Source organism: Myotis yumanensis, unplaced genomic scaffold (genome assembly GCF_028538775.1).
Source record: "Myotis yumanensis isolate MYYU_CA2020_CCGP unplaced genomic scaffold, mMyoYum1.0.hap1 SCAF_14, whole genome shotgun sequence".
NCBI classification, from domain to species: Eukaryota; Metazoa; Chordata; class Mammalia; order Chiroptera; family Vespertilionidae; genus Myotis; species Myotis yumanensis.
The window spans coordinates 40,117,350-40,138,489 of record NW_027223765.1 but is presented as its reverse complement, the minus strand read 5'-3'; the positions used below and the strand labels follow the sequence as shown (position 1 = coordinate 40,138,489).

Below are 21,140 nucleotides of genomic sequence, written 5' to 3'. Positions count from 1 at the left end.
TGGATGGACGGACAGACAGACAGTGGGTGGGTGGGTGGGTGGGTGGATGGATGGATGGATGGATGGGTGGATAGTGGGTGAATGAGTGGATGGATGGCATCTACAATCCACTGCAGGCTGTGCCAGCCCTGGAGGACTCTCTGCTTCTGAGTAACAGAAGGGCCTCCAGGCCTGAAGGGCCCGAAAGGAGCTCCTGAGCAAGGACCAGACTTTCCTCATGACCCTTTTGGCCTCTGAAATGCACTCAGCCCTTCTCAGCTTCTCAGAGACTCTTTGCTCCAGTGTCAATTTTTTATTTATTTTTTCCTCATACATTTGACTTGCCAAACTGTGACGACAACCAGCCCTGTCCCTCAGCCGCATTGCTGGGGAGGCCCAGGATGTTGCTTTCCTAGGAGCCAGTCCTTCTTTTGAGCTGCCTCAGGTCCCGGCTGGTGTTCCCCAGAGCAGGGCCCGAGAGAAGCATGCACAGGCTGGCAGCGGTCTGGTTTCCACCATGTCCTCTATTGTCACAGCCCTCCCTCAGGCCTGGCTCTGTGCCCCTGATCCAGATGCCAGGCCAGCTGGGCCAGCCACTCAGAACAGGTCAGAGACGATGTAGTCGCTGTGGACCCCATCAATCACCCCTTGGCCGTTGTTGTGGACGAACCAGCAGCCCACCTGTGTGCCATTATGGACATCCTTCCTGTAGTCTTTCTGGTAGCCCCTGGAGAAGGGAGACAGATGCTGTGATACACAGGTAGGCGAGATGGCTGCTACGCTCATGGACCAAGGTTGAAAAAGGGTGTGATGTTGCCAATTCCATAATTCTCTGGCCAAGAATGAGGTTGCATGGTTACTCCTTCTAGGGGGCTGAGTTTGGCCTTTCCCTGATTCGGAGGGGCCTCGAGCTGGCCAAGACCCCAGAGGGAAATGAGGGAACCCCACAGAAGACAAAGCCTGCTGGACCAATGTGTGTGGGCACAGAGGGCTCTTTCCTCCTGGCGTGTTAGTGGGCAGGGTGAGGATGTCAGATGGGTCCCCGCACCTGGTGACTGCCAGCCGATGTTTCTTCACCAGCATCGTGGCATGTATCTTGGAGGGGTCATTGCCTGGGTTGAAGTCAGACACTTGAAAAGCAAGGGGGCGGAAGAATTGTCCTGGGAAGAAAAACATTAACACTGTCAGCCCCTGCCATCGCCTCAGGTAGCATGGCCACTGGCCTTCCAGGGTTAAGGCAAAGACTGAGCGGGGTGCTGTGTGCCAGCCATGGAGAGGCTAGGATGGCCTTTCACATGGCTTTTCCCTCTGCCCTGAACAGCCTGAGCTTGAACATTCCATACCCAGCAGCCCGTGTGACTTTGTTGACATCTTGTCACTGTCCAGCACGTAGAAGCCCAGAAAGTGAAGGTGGATGTGATGTTCCTTCCACACCTGGTGCAGAACCACCTTAAAGGTAATCCCTTTTCCAAAGGAGACCACCATAGCCTCCCTGTTGGTCTTCACGGAGAACCTACGGGAGGAGAGGAGGACAGCAAGGGGCACAGTGGCCATGACACCAGGCATCTGAATCAAGGACATCTTGGCAGAGCCCTCCTGTGCATGGCACCTGAGAACACACAGACTCCAGAAACTATCTCAGGGGTGTTGGAGGAAAGACATGTCATGGGTGCCGACTATATCTCCCCTGAATGCATTCTTGCTCCTCCTTAAGCAGGAAAGGGGCTGTCCTCGGCATCCAGAGGCCTGGGATCTAGTCCCAGCTCAGCCACTAGTTTCCTGGGCAGGTGCTACCCCTTTTCTGAGCCTCAGTGGGAGTAACACTCCTGCCCTGCCTCCCAGGCTCTGGGTAATCTAAAGACATAGGAGAGGCTGAGCGGCTTGGGAACTAATAAATTCCGCCAGAGAAGATGCAAATAGGATTCTTGCTGTTACCAGATTGCCACGCCTACCTGATCCTTGGGTCCATGTAGCCCTTCCCTCAAGGTCAGCCCTATGAACTGTCCAGCTACCAATTCTGGTTCTCACAGGGACCCTAGGGGTTGGCTCAGGTCTACCATGGTCACTCTTCCCCGGGGCAGGGGCTGAACTCTGAGGCCACCAGTCTTCCCTGTAACCCCATATGGATCTTCTGTCCTCAGATTTCTACAAATCCTTCAAGCCTTCTTCTATCGAGTCCCGGTATGGGGCCTTACCTTTCGGAGGTGACCGTGACTGTGTCCAGCCAGCTGAAAGTACTCTGTGCAGCCCCATTCTTCAGGGTAATCTTCTCTGTGGTCACCTCAATCCGCAAGTCCATCAGAGCATTGACAATGCCCACTTTGCCAAGGTAAGTCTTTCTGTTCTTAGAGTTAGAGCTGTTTCCCTTGTCACCAATGATCTGCCCATTTACTGTGAAGCCTGCCAGGGGCAAGGGGCAGTAAGAGACCAGGGAGGTCTTCTGATCAGCTGGCCGTTAAGGATGTGCCTTCCTCCTCAGCCAGACTTGCTGTGAGATATCAGAGTGAGGGTCCCCAGAAGAGACCAGAACTTCCCAGTTAACCCAATCTGCTCCTAGACACTCTGGGTCACACTGGTGGCTGATGGCCCACAGTGTAGACCTGTCTCCTTGCCTGGGCCAGGAAGTATTATTTTTCAGAGAAAAACGATTCCCCAGCCATAGGTTGAGTCCTGCCTGCAGGGCCAGGCTGCCCTTAACTCTAACCATCTCCCCAACACACTGGCCCCTGGGGAACTTGGCTAGCCTGTGGTTCTGGACAGCCCTCTCCAGCATGTAATCCCATGTATAAAGATGGGCACATTGTGGGCAGATGGAGGACCTGGCCCATGTGCCCACCCTGGGGGTCTCCAGGCCTTCCCAGGAAGACCCTTGGCTCCAGCCCCACCCTGCAGCCCCCACCTGTAATGGGGTCCTCAATGAGGCGCAGCACTGTGCCTGGTTCTTCATCAATGTTGAAGCAGATGGCATCCTTTTTCCCTCGGACTTGGATGATGAAGTGGGGGTCTCCGTCCACTGAGGGCACATCAGAGAAAGGGCTGATGCTGGGGTCTCACCCACTGGCCTCTGTGGGATGGACTCCTAGGCTGGCAGGAGGCACTGGGCCCTGTGCCCTGAGCCTTGCCCCCAGAGGACCCTGGGAACTCACCATAATAGTAGGGTGAAGAAGGAGGCTGGTAGCTGGCTGTGGACACAAAGGGAGAGAGGTCTGAACTAAACAAGCAGGCCTGGGGAGGCACCAGACCCCACCCAGAGCTTGGCTCATACCCCTCCACTTCCTGCTTCCTAATGCTCTCAACACCCACCCACCCCCATCTCCTCAGCACCCAACCATCTGCCTGCCCCAGGGAGCTGATTTAGGAAGACTCAGGGGCATGCAAAGGGCTGTGCTGGGGCAGGGGACTGTGGTTGCAGTGTTTACTCACTCTGGTAAGCCGTGGCGGCAGTCACTGAAAAAAGAAGCCAAAGGTCAGTCGTGAGCTGGGGGTCTTGGGTGCCCTGTTCCCAACACCTGTGCCTTTTGCCTGTCTGGGGGCTACCAGTGCACAGTGAAACCCCAGCACTGACAGACAGAGGGTGGGGTTTTGAGCCTTAGCTTAGGCTATAGAAATGGGGGCATGCCCAGGAACTTCTTTCTAGGACTGGCGGAGATATGGTGAATTTTAAGGCCAAGGGCATGACACTTTCATATCGCTAAAATGCAAGCCATCAGATGGTCAACTTGTCTGTCATGAGTAATGCTCACAGCAGATCCTGCCCGCCACTCTTGAACTCCTGCCCCATCCATTGTTGGGGTGCGATGAGGCTTACAGCTGTCGTTGGTAGTAATACACACACACACACACACACACACACACACACACACGCCATATGCACATACACACCAGTGATGTGCAGGGGTGTTCTAAGGGGAAAGCTGGATAGAACAACCTGTATTGATGGAGGTGAGGCAGGCAGGGGCTAGGGTAACTTTGCCTGGTGTTGATGGGCTTTTGAGGGGTGAAGCTCCAATTTTATGATGAGGGAAACACAGGATGCTGTGAATTCCAGCTCAGGCACTGCAACCAGGCTGTCTGGGCCAAAGCCCAGGCTCAGCCACCTGCGGTCGGAGTCCTTGCGTACACAGACCTAACCTCTGTGCCTCAGTTTCCTCACAGTAAAATGAGAACCTTACTCAGAGGGTTGCCCTGGACTCATCAAGTGTGATGCCTGATATGGGACATGCTCCTTTTGCAGGCCACATAATACTCTCCTACTGACTGTCCCTCCTTGGGCAGAGGAAGTCACCTCCAATCAACGGACAAGGGCCCTGGTGCTCAGAGAGGGGCAGAGCCAGGCCCAAAGTTGCTCATGAGTGGGCAGCAGAGCAGGGACCTGAGCCCAGGCGAACTCAGAAAGGCCTCCTGGGTTCTCTCTTGTCTCCCTCCCAAGACCCCACCCAGCTGCTGGCTGAAGCTCACCTGATTCCTCAGGCCCTGTGAGGGAAGAAAGGGAGAAATGTGTTAGAAGCCACAGACTCCTGGGGTCTGGGCCAATGTGATCAATATGCTGCCTGTCCAACCAGCCCCAGGCTGTGGGCCTCCCAGCAGCCAGCTGTGCTCCCAGAACCAGGAGCTCCTGACCTGGCCTGGACCAGCTCTTTGCCTCCCATGCCCCCTGATGCCCACACCCCCAGCCCATGTGGCCAGTTGTGGGATACTCAGGACTCCTCTCTTGGGGTATGGTGAGCAGCCTGGTCCCAGCCTCCAGGTCTCAGAGCCTTTTCCTCTGGCCATCCCCAGGCGAGTGCTCAGGGCTTAGCTTTAAGCCTGGGAGTGCTTCTCCCTATCTAACTGAGTCCTTCCATGTTGCAGCCTAAGTCCCTCTCCCGGAAGTGACCCTGGTCAGGGTCCTCACTCCTGTACTCCTATCCCCTTAGAGACTCAGAGGCCCCTGATCCCCCCACCCCCCACTGTCCACAATGCTGGCTTCACTCCCTCCACACACACTCCCCAGCGCTTGGCCAGCTTTCCTTCAGTGCCCCTGGGCCTGCTCTTCAGTGGGACTGGGTCTGCCCAGCCTGGCCCACTCCTCTCAGGACCCCCAAGTCCCCCGTCCTAGAGGAAGGCCTCCCAGTTCTGGCCTTCACTCCCCGTGTCCACCTTCGCCAGGCTTGTCAGCAATAGCCATCTGGTTCTCAGTGTCCTCAGGCTTGGTCACCACCATGGAGGTCAGTGGAGTCACAAAGTGGTACTTGAGGGACAGGTCCAGGGCCTGGGCTGTGAGGTTCTCCTTCTCACTTCCATGGGCGTTCTTGCTGTAGGGAGGGGCGTGGCGAAAGGGTCAGCCTGGAGTTCAGCTCCCTGCCCATCGTCCCTACATTGACCCCCAGCACCAGGCCAGGAGCCCCAGTGGCAGCCCAGGACCCCCTGTGCCCAGGGTGGAGCCTGCTAGAGCTCAGAAAATACTGGTTCACCAGCTCCCTGGGACAGATGGACAGGCTTCCTCCATCTGTGCTTCCTCTCTGAGGGGCCTCCGTCTCCCCAGCTATAACATATAAGGGGCTTGCAATGGCCACTGCAACAGCCACTCCTGGTGAGTGCTCAGCAGGCTCCAGGCCCTGCACCAGGGACTTCACAGGCTAGTCCCTCCTAATAGGAGGCTGACATGCCTCTCCAGTGGGCCCCGGCTCTGCCCTCTGGGGACTGAGGGCATCGCTCTCCATCGCTGTCCCTGGATGTCAGGCTGGGCTCTGCCCTGGAAAACATTCTGATGGACTGGGGAAAAAAGAGGGCAGACCAGCCAAGCATGACCCTGGGGTGCACTTCCTTCCCAGGTGTGGCCCGGTCATCTTCCTCTTGGGCACCCGCAGAGCAGAGCCTGCCAGGGGCAGGCACAGGGAGAGGCTGGGGCAGTGCTAGGGCCCAGTGCGGGGCCGGCTCTGTGAGGGGTGGTCCTGGGTCACCGTTTGTCCAGCAGCTGCTCAATGGTGAGGTAGGCCCAGAGCCGCTCGATGTAGCTCCCGAAAATGTAGTCCTGCTCCTGCAGGGCCTTCTCCATCTCCTTCAAGTCCACGTCCTCCGTGAAGGTCAGGTCAGTGAGCGCCTGGGGCAGGGGTGGGAGAAGGTGAGAAGCACAAGGAATGGAGGCCTGAAGCCAGGTGGGCCCGGTTCAGGGGCTGCCACTGCTGGACCGTCAGCCTGTAGGCACAGGCTCCATCACTGCTTGATCCCCCATCCCCAGCCCATATCCACGCCCAGCCCAGCTTACCCCGTGGCCCTTCACATCTGCCTTAAAGTTGTTCATGTCCTCGTCCACCAGGCGCCCAGCCACCACGATCTCAGAGCCATCATAGAAGTGCTGGTAAGTGTTGCGGGTCAGGTCCAGGATAGCGTTCTCAGGGTACTCCACCTCCACTGCCGTCAGCAGCGGGTTGGCCACCTCCTCATAGAAGCCCTGGAGTCCGAGAAGGGACCTGGTCATCTCAGGCCACCAGGGCAGGCGGGCACGGAGAGGAGAGTGGGAGGGTTCTCACTGACGCCTCTGAAGGTTGTTGAGTCCCACAGGCTGGGCTGGGCCCAACCTGAACCCCACTTCTACATGGGCCTGGCTGTGCCCTTCCGTGTGTGGGGGCTCCCTCTGCTACCCCAACCCCACCCCACCCCAGCCCCCCGCACCCAGAAAAATACAAGTGTTCTTGCACTAGAAAGCACTCAAGAAATGCTTGTTGGAATGAAGGGAAGGAGGAGAGGACAGGAGGAGAGGCTGCCTAGAGATGGTGTAGGGTGGGAGCAGGTGGGGATGGAGGCCCAGGGGTCCACGGCAGAGGCGGAGATACAGGCACCTGTGCCAGGAAGGGTTGGTGTTGCCAGATTTAGTGAATGAAAGTACAGGACATGCAGTAAAGTTGGAATGTCAGATAAACAAGAAGTTGATTTTGATTATAAGTATGTCTGTTATGGGATGAATTGTGTGCCCCCCAAATACCCAAATACGTAGGTTAAATTCCTTACCCCCAGTCCCTCAAGATGTGGCCTTGTTTGGACACAAGGCCTTTACAGAGGTGACCAATTCAAAATGAGGTCTTTGGGATGGACCCCAATGCAATGTGCCTGGTGTCCGTATGGAAAGGGGACAGACACACAGGGGAGAGGATGTGAAGAGACAGGGAGAGAGGCCTGGCAGATCCCCCCTCGGGGCCCTCACAAGGAACCAACCCTGTTGACACCTGATCTTGGACGTCCAGCCTGCAGGACTGTGAGACAGTACATTTCTGCTGTAAGCCTCTCAGTTTGTAGCACTTTGTCCTGGCAGCCCCCGCAAACTAATACCGTGTCCTGTGCAATCTTTAGGGCAGACTTACACTGAAAATTACTTTTTTTTTTTCAGAAATTCATATTTAAGCGATGTCCTATATGTGCTCTGGCAAGCCTATGGAGAAACCCCTTCATGCAGCCTGATCACGAAGCTAGAACCATTAATGATGGGTAAGAACCAGAGGTATATCAACTTAAGCAGAAGTTCTTTCTAATTATTGAAATGACCACCCGATGGCACAGCTCCCTGAGGAAGGAGTGAGCCCTCATTCCTGGAGGGGTGCAAGACAAGGCACACCTGCAGCTGCAAGTTGGCATCGGAATCCTCATAAATGCGCCGGGCGAACCCATCGTTCTCCAGGGCCAAGCTTTCCAGGAAGTTATAATTCAGATTGTTGCCAAAGCCCAGGGTATATAAGGGGAACCTGCCTCCAATGGCACTCAGCACGTTCTCCTGTATTTTAGCGGGTCTGCTTTCACCTGCAGGATAAAGGGGTGTTCACACTCTAGCCACCACCCAGACAACTGTCTGGACTCACTCTGTCTGAAGAGATCTGACTCCTGTACATGAAGTGCGGGAGGGGTCGTTGTCAGTAGCCTTTGTCAGGCCAGAGGGTGGGGAGTCCTGGGAGGGGGAGGCAGGTCCCTCCCCTCAAGGGGCTCGCAGTCAGTAGGAGCCCAGGGGAGACCTGCCCAAGGTCTTGAAGCAAGCGGGCTACCGAGCCAGGAGCGGCAGCCAGGCACTGCGGTTCTGATTTAGAGCCACGGCCGCCTGCCTCACCAACATTGGCATCCCCGTCGGTCAGCATGATGACGATGGAGGTGCTCCTCTCTGGCACTGTGTGCTCCTCCCGGGCCTTGTTCAGCATGCTGATGCCTGTCAGCAGCCCGTCGTTGATGTTGGTCACTGTTACACAGAGAGCACCATGAGAGGGGCCCTCGGGGGACCATCGTGGAGGAGGGGGTTGGGACATTGGCCCTGATCATGTACCCAAGGACTCTGTCTGCCAGTACGTGGTGGTACTCAGTAAACACTGACTAGTGAGTGAAGAATGAATGATTTAACCTTTCAAATGGGGGTCAAACTGCCTCTCAGGGTTGCTGTAGGAATAGAAGCACACGGTGATGGAAAAAAAAATTTGGGAATCAGTCAGATGGACTCCTGGCCCTTCACTGGGAGGAGAGGGGAACAGTACAGACATCACTTGTGATTTTCTGTAAGAAACGACCAACAGTAAAGGTTCTCTGTGGCCTGATCTTGCTGGGAGTTGTGGTTCACCAGCAACATGGGTTAGAAACAGACAGATGGGTTTTCTTAGACCCTGAGATCAAGCCTGAGGACCCCACCCCACTCCCGCCTCTACCCCCAGCCAGGGTCTGCCGGCCTGGCCAGCAAAGCCTGTGCCCCAGGGAGGAGGGAAACAGGCTGCTCAGGCAGAGGGAGGGGCAGTGAGAACGTTGCTCTCTCCTCTGTTCTTACTTCCTCGATCTCTAATGTTCTTCACAAACTCCCTGGCCTCCTGGATGTTCTCAGCAGTGGCTTGAACTAAAGTGTCTTTCCAAGTGGTCACATGGGAATCGAACAGAATGAAATTCAGGTAGTCCTCCTCTTTTATATCCTCCAGGATTTTGAGGAGGGCATCCCTTGTCTGGGAAAGAGAAAGACAGGCAGACAAGAAGCTGGGAGAGGCAGCCACCGACAGCCTGGTTTCTTCACAGCTGGGCTGGCAGTGGGGCCCCTGTGGCCTGCAACAATGGGGGTGGGCATTTGTGCCTTTTTTATCCTATTCTCTTTCCTCCTCTTTCACTGGAAACATCAACTTTGTCCACTTAAAACAAAACTGTCGCCCAACCTGGGTGGCTCAGTTGGTTGCAGTGTTGTCCCGTACCCCAAAGAGGCTGTAGGTTTGATTGCTGGTCAGGGCAAATACCTAGGTTGCAGGCTCAATCCCCAGTTGGTGCACCTACAGGAGGCTACCGATTCCTTTCTCTCTCACATCGATGTTTCTCTTCCCCTGCCTTCCCCTCTCTCTATAAATCTATAAGCATATCCTTGGGTGAGGATTTTTAAAAAATATCTACCCCCCACCTCTCACCCCCACTTGCACAGAAGAGAGTACCTGCTCTATTTTCCGGCCAGACATGGAGCCGCTGATATCAATCACGAAGACCACATTCTTAGGCACCACAGGAAGGCCTTGAGGTGCAAAGAAGTGCACAAAGTAGCCATTGACTATCTGGAGAGGGGAGAGAGAGATGAGAGGTCATGTCCATGAAGCAACCTGGCTAATCTTGCAAATAAAAGCTGACAGTTAGCAGGGCGAGAAGATGATGTCAGTTCCCACCCTCCTGAGTGTGCCACACACGTTCTGGTCTGCCTGCCACCCCCATGCCCTGCAGGAAAGGTGGCCTTGGACCAAGTATCCAGGGTGATGGCGCTAGATGCAGCTGAGGCCCCTCTCCCCCCACCCCCCAGCCCTCATCCACTGTGATGCGGAATCCACCAGCCTGATGAAGCCAGTAGGGAGGTACCTGCACGTTGGCTGGAGACTCTCTGTTCACATCGTAGGTTACGATGAAGTCTCCGTTGAGGAGGGTGTCTCCACAGGTTGGGCATGAACGCTGTTGGTCCAAGCTGGGCTTGAAGGACACATGGCCCTGAGGGAGGGACATGGGGGGTCTTGCTCAGCTTGTAGAGGCACTGCCCACTGCAGCCCTCAGCCCATGGGTACCTTCGGGGCCGAGGCACAGCCCTCCTAGGGAGAAGCCCAGAGGTGGGCACCCAGCAGTCCTGCCACCACCCAGCATACACTGGACTTCCTGAGCACTGCTCTCTCCTGGGAGATCAGGGGCAACTTGGAGGACAGTGGCCTTATCTGATGCAGCCTTTGTCTTTCCCTGTTCAGCTAAGTCCCTGTGTTCAGCCTACTTGGCCTTCAGCACTGAGAAGCCACTTAGGGAGGGGAGCTGTGCACCGTGAAAAGGAGTTTCGTGTTGGGTGGTATGTGTTGGTGCCAAGAGGAGGAGGAGGGGAAAGGCAGCAAAGCAGGGAGGTGGGAGCAGGCACTGCCCTGCAGAAGCCAGCAGCCCTCTGAGTGTGTGCACCTTGGGCCTCGCCCTACAAATCCTGAGTGACTTATGTTTGCTATTCGTGTACACATGCATGCATCCACAGCCCATGGTCAGCAAGACCCTGGAATAGTAGGGCCTTGGGGATCAGAGTCAACCACTAGCACCAAGAGTAAAGTTCCCTTTCAACTTCCACCCCCTCAATGTGGAGTTAGCAGATCTAAATGACTCCCTCTGGCCTCAGTCTCCTTATCTGTAAAACAGGGGCAGTCACCTGACCTGCCTACCTCCCAAGGTAGAATGACACTGGGCTTTATAAGTGGTCCCCCACACATACCAGTTCCAGCCCAAGCAACTGGCCAAGCACTTTGAGGTAATCAAGCGCCCCTACTGGCCCTGCTGAAACTGGGGGACAGGATGAGCGGTTGGGGAAGGGCTGCTGGGGCAGGTCAGTTCCTCAGGCGGGTCATCCTCAGCAAGCAGCCCCCTGCCTCCAGCATCCCCAGTCCTGACCAGGTGGCCAGGGAGACAGTGATGGCAGCAGATAGACACACGCTCACGAGCATCAGCCAAGCCTTAGGGCTCAGACTGGTCCTGCTAGGGTCTGGGTTCCTGCCCCTGCCCCCCAGGCCTGAGAGGCATCTATACCACCTTTTTTCCTGAGAAGGACTTGCTGAGGGCGTTTCCCAGGAGGTCATTGGTGATGAATGAGGCCTGAGCATCCAGCATGCTAATGCCCTGGGGCTCAAAGATGTCTACCTCAATCTGCAATGTCCAAAGATAAGGAGATGTTACTCAGTGACAGTACAGAGGCCAACCTCTAGGACAGGGCCCACAGCGATGGGTCAGTGGTGGTGCAGGGACCAGCTTCTAGGACAACTCTGTGACAGCCACACCTGGTGTCTCCCACCAAGAAAATGAACAAAAGGGCCCTTCAATGGTACTCTAACCCCAAAGCTCTCCAATGGCCTGCCAGGTGGTGTCCAATTTCCACCATGAAACCATTTCTGATCTGATGTAGGTAGAGCACCGTTATAACCAGTTACCAGCTATACAGAGACACTTTGTGATGTTGCCCCAAGGGCCCAGCATCCAAAGATCTGGGTGAGTCCAGCCCAGCCTCCTCCTCCCCTTGGCCCAGTTGCTATGGCCAGAGCCATTGGAATTCCCCCGAGCTTCCTCAACCAAGTGTTGAGGCCTGGACTTCTGTGTCCTTGACTTTGCTCCGAGCTCTACTCCAGGGGCCCTTCCCCAACCTCCCATCCTGTGCCCACAGTTTCAGCAGGGTCTGCAGAGGTGTTTGCTTACCTCAAAGTCCTTGACCAGTTGTTTGGGCTGGACCTTAAGATACATCTCATACTTGCCCTTGTTCCTCTTCAGCAGCTCTTCATAGGTTAGCTCAAACGTGACGTTGCTGCCCGCAGCCACATTGACTGACACCGTGAATTTCTCCAACTTCCGCCCAGAGGCCCTGAATGGGATGCAAGATAGCGACTGCCCCACAGACTGCACAACCCCACCCATCCTGAGCCTTGGGTTCATGTCAGCCCCTTGGGGGAGACACCTACTCACTCTAAGCCTCATTTACCTCAACATCAAAATGGGATAATGTGGTGAGAATTACGGACACATTTTGCAATAATATTAATAATAATAATAATAATAATAACTGCTGCCGTTGTTTGCATCCCTTACAGACCAGACATTCTTCCCCAGGCCTGGGGGTCCATACTTACTTGACCAAACCAGCTGTCTTGCCCTGGGACACAGCCTTTTCATACTGCTTCTTGGCGACTTCCTTCTCCTTGACATTACCAGGGTAGGTAACACCATCGATGGTCCTGCAGGGAAAGAGTTGGGGCTCATGCTGGGCCAGACTCCCTGCCAGAGCCCAGAGCCAGCAGCCAAGGGGACACCCACAGGGTGAAGTTGGTGATGAAAGCGGTCTTGGGCAGCTCCACGTCAAAGGAAACCTCCTTGGCGGCATTTGCGCGGTTGACGGCCCTTGTGGTGACAACATTGTGAGCAAAGCGGGAGGTCACCTTGCAGCTGACCTTGGTACTGTAGACCTCAATGTCGCCAGCCTTCTGTGGGAGAGGGGATGGTGATCAGTGCTGACCTGCCAACCCGGGCCCTGGGAAACAGGTCTTCTAACCTGGCCACTCCTCTTCCCAAGGCCCTGCCTGGGAAGCACCCCAGTCACCCGTGTGGGAAGCCTGGTGGCCTCCTCCATCCCCCTGCCCAGTTGGCCACCTCTGTCCTGACGATGGGCGCCTGGGCAGTCCTGGTGCCCCTCGCATGCGCTGGCCTTCCTGAGCACCTCTCTCCCCTCGGAGACCAGGGGCTTCTTGGAGGGCAGAGGCCTTGTCTGATTCAGCCTGAGTTTCTCCCTGTTCACTGGGCCCCACAGGTTCCTTAGCTCAGCCACCTCATTGCTCAGCAGCAAGAAGTCACTTAGGAAGGGGAGTTTTGCACCATGAGAAGGAACTTCACATTATGCCAAGAGGAGAGGGCGAGGGGAGGGAGCAAGCCAGGGAGCAGGGCGGCTGAACTGAGGGAGGCTCTAGGGAGATGTCTGGGTTAAACGTGGATATAAAGATTGCTCCGTGAAGGTGTGATGAGGCCTTTCACCACCCAACCCGGTACCAGCTACCGCTGGGTAAGTGTTTGTGGAAGGAAGGATGGTGCAATGGCCATCCTGGGCTGCCTCTGGGGAGGACCTAGGGGGCATGGTTCTATGGCACTCTTTCCTGGGGGTCTTGAGTCACATGGGGGTCTGGCAGGGTAGGGGCTGTGAGCTGTTTGTCAGCTGTGCAGGACCTGCTGCTATGGCCCAACTCTTCAGCTGTTGAGCAACCAGCTCCACCCTGCCCCGCGCACCATGCCCCCTCCCTGGTGAAAGTCCTCACCTCATCGACGCTGCGTTTCTGGAAAAGCAAAGACAAACACACTGTCAGGTCAAGGTCAAGGCCACTGTGGCTGGGGGGCAAGTTCTTGGCAGAGGCCAGGGTTCAGTGCTTACCCCCACCCGCCCACACACCTTGAAGGGCCTCTGGATGTAGGACCCACCTGGAGCCACTTGTCAGAGTAGGAAGGGCTCTGAATAGATGGGGGAAGTGAGATCCGGAGAGAGCAGGTCTCAGGCTTCCCAGGGGAGCAGGACAGGGCTTTTCCCCTGCTCCACAGACCTCGGCTCACTCTGCCTGTCCCTGCACCCGGGTCCATGAGGCCTCCTCGCACAGCACCCCGCACCCCTGCACACCACAGGGCTCAGCCCAGCCCTTCCTAGGCGCCTCTGCCCTTTTCTCAGAGGTGGACCTTCACAGTTGCTCAGTGAGGTGAGCAGTTCGTGGTGTATCACCCATTTGACAGGTGGGGAAACAGAGGCCCAGGGAGAACTAAGAGCCTTGGCCAGAATCAAAGGGTAAGTTTGGAGCCCAGTTCTCCCAAAACCCAGCCCTGTTCCCTGCAGCTCATGACCCCGCCCTCTACCTCCCCCTCCCACATGTAGAGGACCTCCCAGGCTGGGACCTCTGCCCCGTGATGGATCCAGATTGTGAAGAGAGGACAGACTTACCTCAAGTGGCCTGGAGGGGCTTCTTGGGAAGCCAAAGGCCACGGAGCTGGAGAGCAGGGCCACGATGAGGCAGGGCCACCAAGCAGACGCCATCGCTGAACACGCAGGCCTGGCCCTCAGTCTTTATATGAGCCAGCTGACCTTCGGGGTCAGTGACCTCCAGCAGTGCGGGAGGAGCGGGAGGCGGAGGCTGTCTGGGAATCTGGTGTGTGGATGGAGTAACGGGGCCTGGATTTGCCTGAACCAAAGTGGCCCCGTGGGTACTGTCAACAGCATTGGAATTTCACTCCCAGAGACTGGGGGACATGGAGGCCTGGGGTCAGCAGAAGCTGTGTGTTGGCAAGTGAGCCCTGGGACTCCCTGGGTGGGAAAAAGGTGTGGAGTCACATTTAGAGCAAATAGCATCTGTCAGCCTCATTGCCTCTTACCCGCACCACTGGCCATGGCCCCTGGATCGCAACCACCCCCTGCTCAAGGCGGCCAGGCCACGGAACCAGACCTATCACTCTAAGGCTCTGATTTCCATGGCTACAGCCCTTGCTGAGTATCCTTCTCTGGTTCTCATGGCCCTAGGGCAGCAGTCGGTAAACTGCTTCTCGCGAGCCACATGCGGCTCTTTGGCCCCCTGAGTGTGGCTCTTCCTAAGCCTTAGGAGTACCCTAATTAAGTTAATAACAATGTACCTACCTATATAGTTTAAGTTAAAAAAACTTAGCTCTCAGAAGAAATTTCAATCGTTGTACTGTTGATATTTGGCTCTGTTGACTAATGAGTTTGCCGACCACAGTCCTAGGGAAAGGATGAAACCTAAGTCCTGTGGCCCAGTTCTCTCTGTTACCTGATTCCAGCTTGCTTTTCTGAACTTTCTCTCCACCCCTGGCATGCCCTCCCCTAGTCTGCACATCGCATCTCTCATCTCTCATCTCTGCCAGCCCCTGTGCCCTCCTCCGGAGCCTTCCTCTTTCATCCCTAGCTCACCACAGGCAGCTTTGCTGCATTGTCACCCTGTGCTGAGGTTTAAATGTTGAGGCCTGATTAGGGCCTCTAGACTCTGGGCTGCAGGAGGGCCAGGCCATGTCACATTCATCCCTGAATTCCCAGGACCTGGCCAGTGACTCAGCTGCCCTCAACTTCTTAAAGAGTCATTTCCTGCCCTGGCAGAGGGCCTCAGTTGGTTGGAGCATCATCCATACACCAAAAGATTGTAGGTTCGGTTCCCAGCAGGGCACATACCTGGGTTGCAGGTTTGATTCCCAGTCAGGGCACAGACCTGGGTTACGGTTTTGATCCCCAGTTGGGGCAAGTGCAGAAGACAACAGATCAATGTTCCCCTCTCTCCCCCTCTCCCTTCCTCTCTCTCTGAAAATCGCTAAATACATGTCCTCAGATGAGGATTAAAAAATAAAATAGAGTCATTTTCCAACAGTGTCCAGTGAGGCTGGAGGGCTAGCCTCCAGGACAACGGAAGCTTCGAAGGCAGGGTCTGGTTTCCTCCTAGTGGGGAACAAGACTCCTGGGCCACACCAGGGCCCTACCAGCCCCTGGACCTTCCAAAGTGGCAGCTATGAGCAAAGTGACCCAGTAATCCTCCCAATCAGCAACTCTCTCTGTTTTTGTTTTTTCTTTAATATATTTTTATTGATTTCAGAGAGGAAGGGAGGGGGAAAGAGAGATAAAAATATCAATGATAAGCGAGAGAATCATTGATTGACTGCATGCTCCCTACTGCAGATCGAGCCTGCAACCCAGGCATGTGCCCTAACTGGGAATCGAACCATGACCTCCTGAATCATAGGTTGAGGCTCAACCACTGAGACACACAGGCCAGGCCCACTCAGCCACTCTTAATGGAGTTGACAAGAATGCGTGGGATCTTGTCAGGGCAGCTAATTTATGGATTGTACCATCGCTTTGGCTGGTAGTTCTGCCCCTGATTGTGACATGTGCAGAGAGAGTTGACTGCTAGGAACAGAGAAACAGAGGGAGAAACCACCTCATCCCCAATGCTTCAGGTTGTGTGGGAGGGACAACTTGAAATAGCAATCTGAGGTTGCTCAAGGGGCTCCTGAGGGACAGCTGGAGACTTGGAGGAACCTCCGGTCATCGTGCAGGATGTAGGCTTAGATAGAACATAAGAGACCCTCAGGCTCAGCCATTTCCTTGCTACAGGAGGGGAAATGAGGCCCCAATGGGGCAGAGCCTTGCTCAGAGTGACCCCCAGCTGGCAGCCCCCGGCTCTCCCTGGAGAAGCCCGGGAGACTCCAGACAACAGATTGGTGTCTGGAACTCCATTGGCCGCCCCGCGGCCTGCGGTGGAGGGCCCTGTGTTCCCTGGGCCAGGAGCAGCCATGGAGCTCAGCGTTTGTGTTGTTGATGTGGGCCCTCGTGGGCCTCACTGGGAGTGGGAACTGACGGAGAAAAGGCAGAAAGCCTTTGGAGAGGAGAGAGTGGGGGCCTGTCCACTTCCACCAGAAGGGCCGGCAGCATCCTGAAGTACAGGTTCACCTCAGTCCCTGCACCTGCACCCTTTCACATTGGACTTTAACTGGGCCCCAGGCAAAGCCATGGGAAGGAAGGGACCCTGGGGGAATAGTCCAGGAATCAGTGTGAGGAGCCAGAGAGCTGCTGCTCCGGGCCCCTGAAATCGCAGCTTGTGAGCAGTGGCCGCCTCTGCCTTTGGGAAATATTATCTCGCTGTCAGAGGTTGCTACCCTTCCACTGGGGAAGGAACAAAGGGTGGGGACAGGAACTGTCTCCTGAGACTCTGAGTCCAGGGGTGCAGCCTCCAGCTACTGGTAGCACTTCTTTCTTTCTTGTTTCATACATTCATTTTAAGTGATGCTTTGGAACTTCTGGAATCAAATCCCACAAGGCTTTGTCTACCAGTTGCCCATGGGACTGGAGTGTTGATATGGGAGTCGTAAAGCACTCAGATGCTGATGCCAGACCGCACGGGTTCAAATCTCAGCTCTGCCACTTAGAAGGTGAGTGATTTGGAACAAATTACCTAACCTCAGTTTCCTTAGCTATCAAGGGGCCTGATAAAAGTCTCCCCTAGTGCTGCTGGGAGCATGCATTGAGTTCATTCAACGAAGGCACTTAGAACAGTGCCTGGCTACAGGAAGCACTGAGTCAGGAGTGGTTGTGGCTGGTCATTCCTGTACATGCTGCCAGAGTGTCATTTGGTCCCTGAACCTGTGGGAGGAGCGGTGGGGTACTCTCAGGACATTCAGAGGGCAGAGGGCAGGGGACAGGGGGGAGGGGAGAACAGGATGGGGTGCGGGCGAATGGATGGGGGTGACCTCCCAGCCTCTAGTTCTGCTGTGACCTCCAAGCCCTTCTGAGAGGCAGCATCTTGAATTGCCTCCCTGCCATTCTCCCTGCCAAAGAGCAGCCAGCCTGGAAGGGGCATAGTCTACCTTTAATGGAAGTCATGGATGCTTTGACATGGGGGACGCCTTGAAGAGGGAGGGGTGGCCTGGGCAACAGGTCAGGATGCTCTCCTCCTCCAGGGCAGGGCAGGTGTGCTGGCTGGGGGCTCAGAAGATAGTGGGGACGATGTAGTCAGTGTGAACACCAGCGATCAGGCCGGCCCCATTGTTGTGGACGAACCAGCAGGTCACCTGGGCCCCATGCCGGGGGTCCTTGCTGTAGTCTTTTTGCAAGCCCCTGGGGAGAGACAAGGCGGCTGGGGTCACCTTTAGGATCCAGCAGGGCTACACCTCCCAGGAAGCTCACCCCCCCCCCCACCCCCCATGTGACACCAGGAGGAAGGCTTGTACCAATGATGGGCAACGCCAAGGGCAGAGATGCTAGGAGAGCATCCCACCCACCTGGTGACGGTAAGTCGTTGGTTCTTCATCACCATTGTGGCGTCTGTCTTTGTGGGGTCAGAGCCTGGGTGCAGGTCGAACACTTTATAATCAAAGGGGTAAAAGAATTGTCCTGGAAAGGCACGTTGGAGGCAGCAGTTACTGGCAGGGAGCTTTGTTCATGCCTTGCACTTAGTAGGTGCTCACTGGAGGTTTAAGAATTGCTTGAATTTATTCAAGAGCTTGACTGTTTCTCATAAATGTTGGCATCAACGCCCCTCATTTAGTTCACCTGCTATAGAGAAGCAGCTGTATTGTCAGCTGGTCACACCTCCTGTCTTTTTGGACCAATTCCAAAGGAATCTGGCTGGGAGAGAGGTTTGGTGGGTAGGTGCCCCCACAGAATACTTCCTGCAGGAAGGCCACAAGGAGAAGCACTGTGGCTGTGACCATCCCACCCAGGGGGCTCTGGGCCCACGGGACCTTTCTCTTTGCTAATGGGGCCTCTGTCCGTTTGCTCCCAGGCCTCCTTACACTTCAGTTTCACTGTGCGTTCGTTTGATCACAGCCTTTTGAGGGTCAAGACCCTCACCAGGACAAGCCCTCTTTGGATCTCTGAGCCTTGGCATTCACATTGGAGGTGACCCTGACTGGATGCCCAACTGCAGAGCTGACCAGTCCCCTGGCTTCAGTACCCGACACCCACATCTCTGCCCACTGAGGCTGGGTGTCCCAGCTCTGGAGGGACAGACAGACCAGTCTGCTCCATGGGTAGATGCTGACGGGAATGTGACTTCATGGGCATCTGATTCCTCTACCCCGTTCCCACCCCAGAGCCCACAAGGTAAATCCTGGCAGTTTGGGAGGAGAGGGGCAAATCTAAGGGACCCCCTGCCACCACCCGGAGAGCAGGTCTTGGCATTCACCGAAAGCCTGGAATTCAGCTTCAGAGTGAGTGCCTTTCCCCTTTGCCCACTGTGCCCAAGCTCGAGCTTGGACAGCCAGGCAAACAGTGTGAGGCCACGGCTCCCAGTCTGTGGAAAAGGACAGAGAGACTCAGGGTTGGGGGTCAGGGGGTGATGCATCGTCTGGAAGGTTTCCTGGATGAATGGGGCCTTGAACTGTCTTGAATTGAGTGAGCAGGGAGAGGTGGGAACGGACGGGTCTCAGCCTGAAGGCCTGGGTTCTAAGAGGCTCTGGTCTCTCCAAGGCTGGCCCCGAGGGAGCCCCCATCAAGAAGAAGCGCCCCCCTGTGAAGGAGGAGGACCTGAAGGGCGTCCGAGGGAACCTGACCAAGAACCAGGCGATCAAGTCCAAGACCTACCAGGTCATGCAGGAGTGTGGTGAGTGTTCTCAGGGGACTGGGGGCCGAGGGGGCGCAGATGTGTGTCAGTAGGAGGGGGTAGGATGGGGCTCCTATGGATCTTTTCTAAGAATCCAGAGCTCAGGGGCTCCCCACCAAAGAGGCTTTCCCCTGGTACTGGCACAAGAACAGACATATAGATCAATGGAATAGAACAGAGACCCCAGAAATCGGCCCGAACCAATATGCTCAATTAATATTTGACAAAGGAGGCAAGAACATACAATGGAGCCAAGATAGTCTCTTCAATAAATGGTGTTGGGAAAATTGGACAGATATATGCAAGAAAATGAAACTAGACCACCAACTTACACCATACACAAAAATAAACTCAAAATGGATAAAGGACTTAAATGTGTACGACAGGAAACCATAAAAATGCTAGAAGAATCCAAAGGCAACAAAATCTCAGACATATGCCAAAACAATTTCTTCACTGATACAGCTCCTAGGGCAGTTGAAACTAAAGAGAAAATGAACAAATGGGACTACATCAAAATAAAAAGCTTCTGCACAGCAAAAGAAACCATCTACAAAACAACAAGAAAACCCACTGCGTGGGAAAACATGTTTGCCAACGTCATATCTGATAAGGGCCTTATCTCCAAAATTTATAGGGAACTCATACTACTTAACAAAAAGAAGATAAACAATCCAATCAAAAAATGGGCAAAGGATCTAAATAGACACCTTTCAAAAGAGGACATTCAGAAAGCCAAGAGACATATGAAAACATGCTCAAAGTCACTAATCATCCGAGAGATGCAAATCAAAACAACAATGAGGTACCATCTCACACCTGTCAGACTGGCTATCATCAACAAATCAACAAACGACAAGTGCTGGAGAGGATGTGGAGAAAAAGGAAGACTTGTGCACTGCTAGTGGGAATGCAGACTGGTGCAGCCACTATGGAAGACAGTATGGAGTTTCCTCAAAAAACTGGAAATGGAACTCCCATTTGACCCTGTGATCCCACTTCTAGGAATATATCCCAAGAAAACAGAAACACCAATCAGAAAGGATATATGCACCTATATGTTCATAGCAGCACAATTCACCATAGCTAAGATTTGGAAACAGCCTATGTGCCCATCAGTAGATGAATGGATTAGAAAACTGTGGTACATCTACAAGATGGAATACTATGCTGCTGTAAAAAAGAAGGAACTCTTACAATTTGTAACGGCATGGATGGGGCTGGAGAGCATTATGCTAAGTGAAATAAGCCAGTCAATGAAGGAAAAATACCACATGATCTCACTCATTCATGGATAATAGAGACCATTATAAACTTTTGAACAATAATAGATACAGAGGCAGAACTGCCTCACACAGATTGTCAAACTGCAGCGGGAAGGCCGGGGAGGGTTGGGGGGCAGGAGGGAGAGGGGTAAGAGATCAACTGAAGGACTTGTATGCATGCATATGAGCATAACCAATGGACATAAGACACTGGGGGGTAGGGGAAGCCGGGGTATTGTCAAGGGCGGGGAAAAAAAAGGACACATATGTAATACCCTTTGTAATGCTTTAAGCAATAAAAAAAAACAAAAAACAAAGAGGCTTTTCCTCGCCAAGAGGCTGGGCTGGGCCTCTGACCTCCCCATCCTGCCCGCAGAGCAAGCCGGCGTTGCCGCACCATCTGTGTTCAGCCGCACCCGGACCGGCACTGAGACCGTCTTTGATAAGCCGAAAGCTGGGCCTGCCAAGAGTGTCTTTGGCTGAGAAGTACATGCCACGCCACCCCCTGGGCACTGACAACACCTAGACACAGGAGTCTCCCAAGAACTCTTTCATGCCAGCACTCCCCTGCTCCCCTGTTGCCTCTGGGACTGCCACCCCTCCCCCCTCACTCTGGCCTCTCAGCCCAGGCCCTCTGCACCAGGCCCTGGGAAACACCAATAAAGAGGGTGCCCAGGCGGCCCTGGCATTTGGAGAGTGTCCTTGGGAACTGGCATGGCCCCTGCGTGCGGGTGGGCATGGTCTGTACCCCCCATGTCTTTGGGAAGGTCCTTATGATCCTGAGGTGCTATTGCCACTGCCC

At 54.7% G+C, this 21,140-nt stretch overlaps 2 protein-coding genes across 2 annotated transcripts; one reads left to right on the top strand and one right to left on the bottom strand.

Moving 5' to 3' along the window:
- Nucleotides 1–272: 272 nt before the first annotated feature.
- Nucleotides 273–14,011, bottom strand: LOC138992203 (inter-alpha-trypsin inhibitor heavy chain H3-like). Its single transcript, XM_070390750.1, has 22 exons — nucleotides 13,919–14,011; nucleotides 13,251–13,268; nucleotides 12,262–12,428; nucleotides 12,078–12,182; nucleotides 11,650–11,812; nucleotides 10,993–11,106; nucleotides 9,805–9,930; nucleotides 9,393–9,509; nucleotides 8,753–8,921; nucleotides 8,054–8,179; nucleotides 7,571–7,752; nucleotides 6,227–6,412; nucleotides 5,922–6,061; nucleotides 5,119–5,273; nucleotides 4,438–4,452; nucleotides 3,403–3,426; nucleotides 3,126–3,161; nucleotides 2,879–2,992; nucleotides 2,175–2,379; nucleotides 1,323–1,492; nucleotides 1,028–1,139; nucleotides 273–706 (listed from the first exon to the last, which is right to left on the bottom strand). Exons 1-22 carry the CDS (start codon nucleotides 14,009–14,011, stop codon nucleotides 577–579), a joined length of 2,667 nt encoding a protein of 888 aa, XP_070246851.1. The 3' UTR covers nucleotides 273–576.
- Nucleotides 14,012–18,809: 4,798 nt separating this feature from the next.
- Nucleotides 18,810–21,000, top strand: LOC138992647 (musculoskeletal embryonic nuclear protein 1-like). The gene is made up of 3 exons (XM_070391488.1): nucleotides 18,810–18,825; nucleotides 18,924–19,073; nucleotides 20,715–21,000. The coding sequence occupies exons 1-3, from the start codon at nucleotides 18,810–18,812 to the stop codon at nucleotides 20,819–20,821; spliced, it is 273 nt and encodes a 90-aa protein (XP_070247589.1). The 3' UTR covers nucleotides 20,822–21,000.
- The last annotated feature ends 140 nt before the right edge of the window (nucleotides 21,001–21,140 follow it).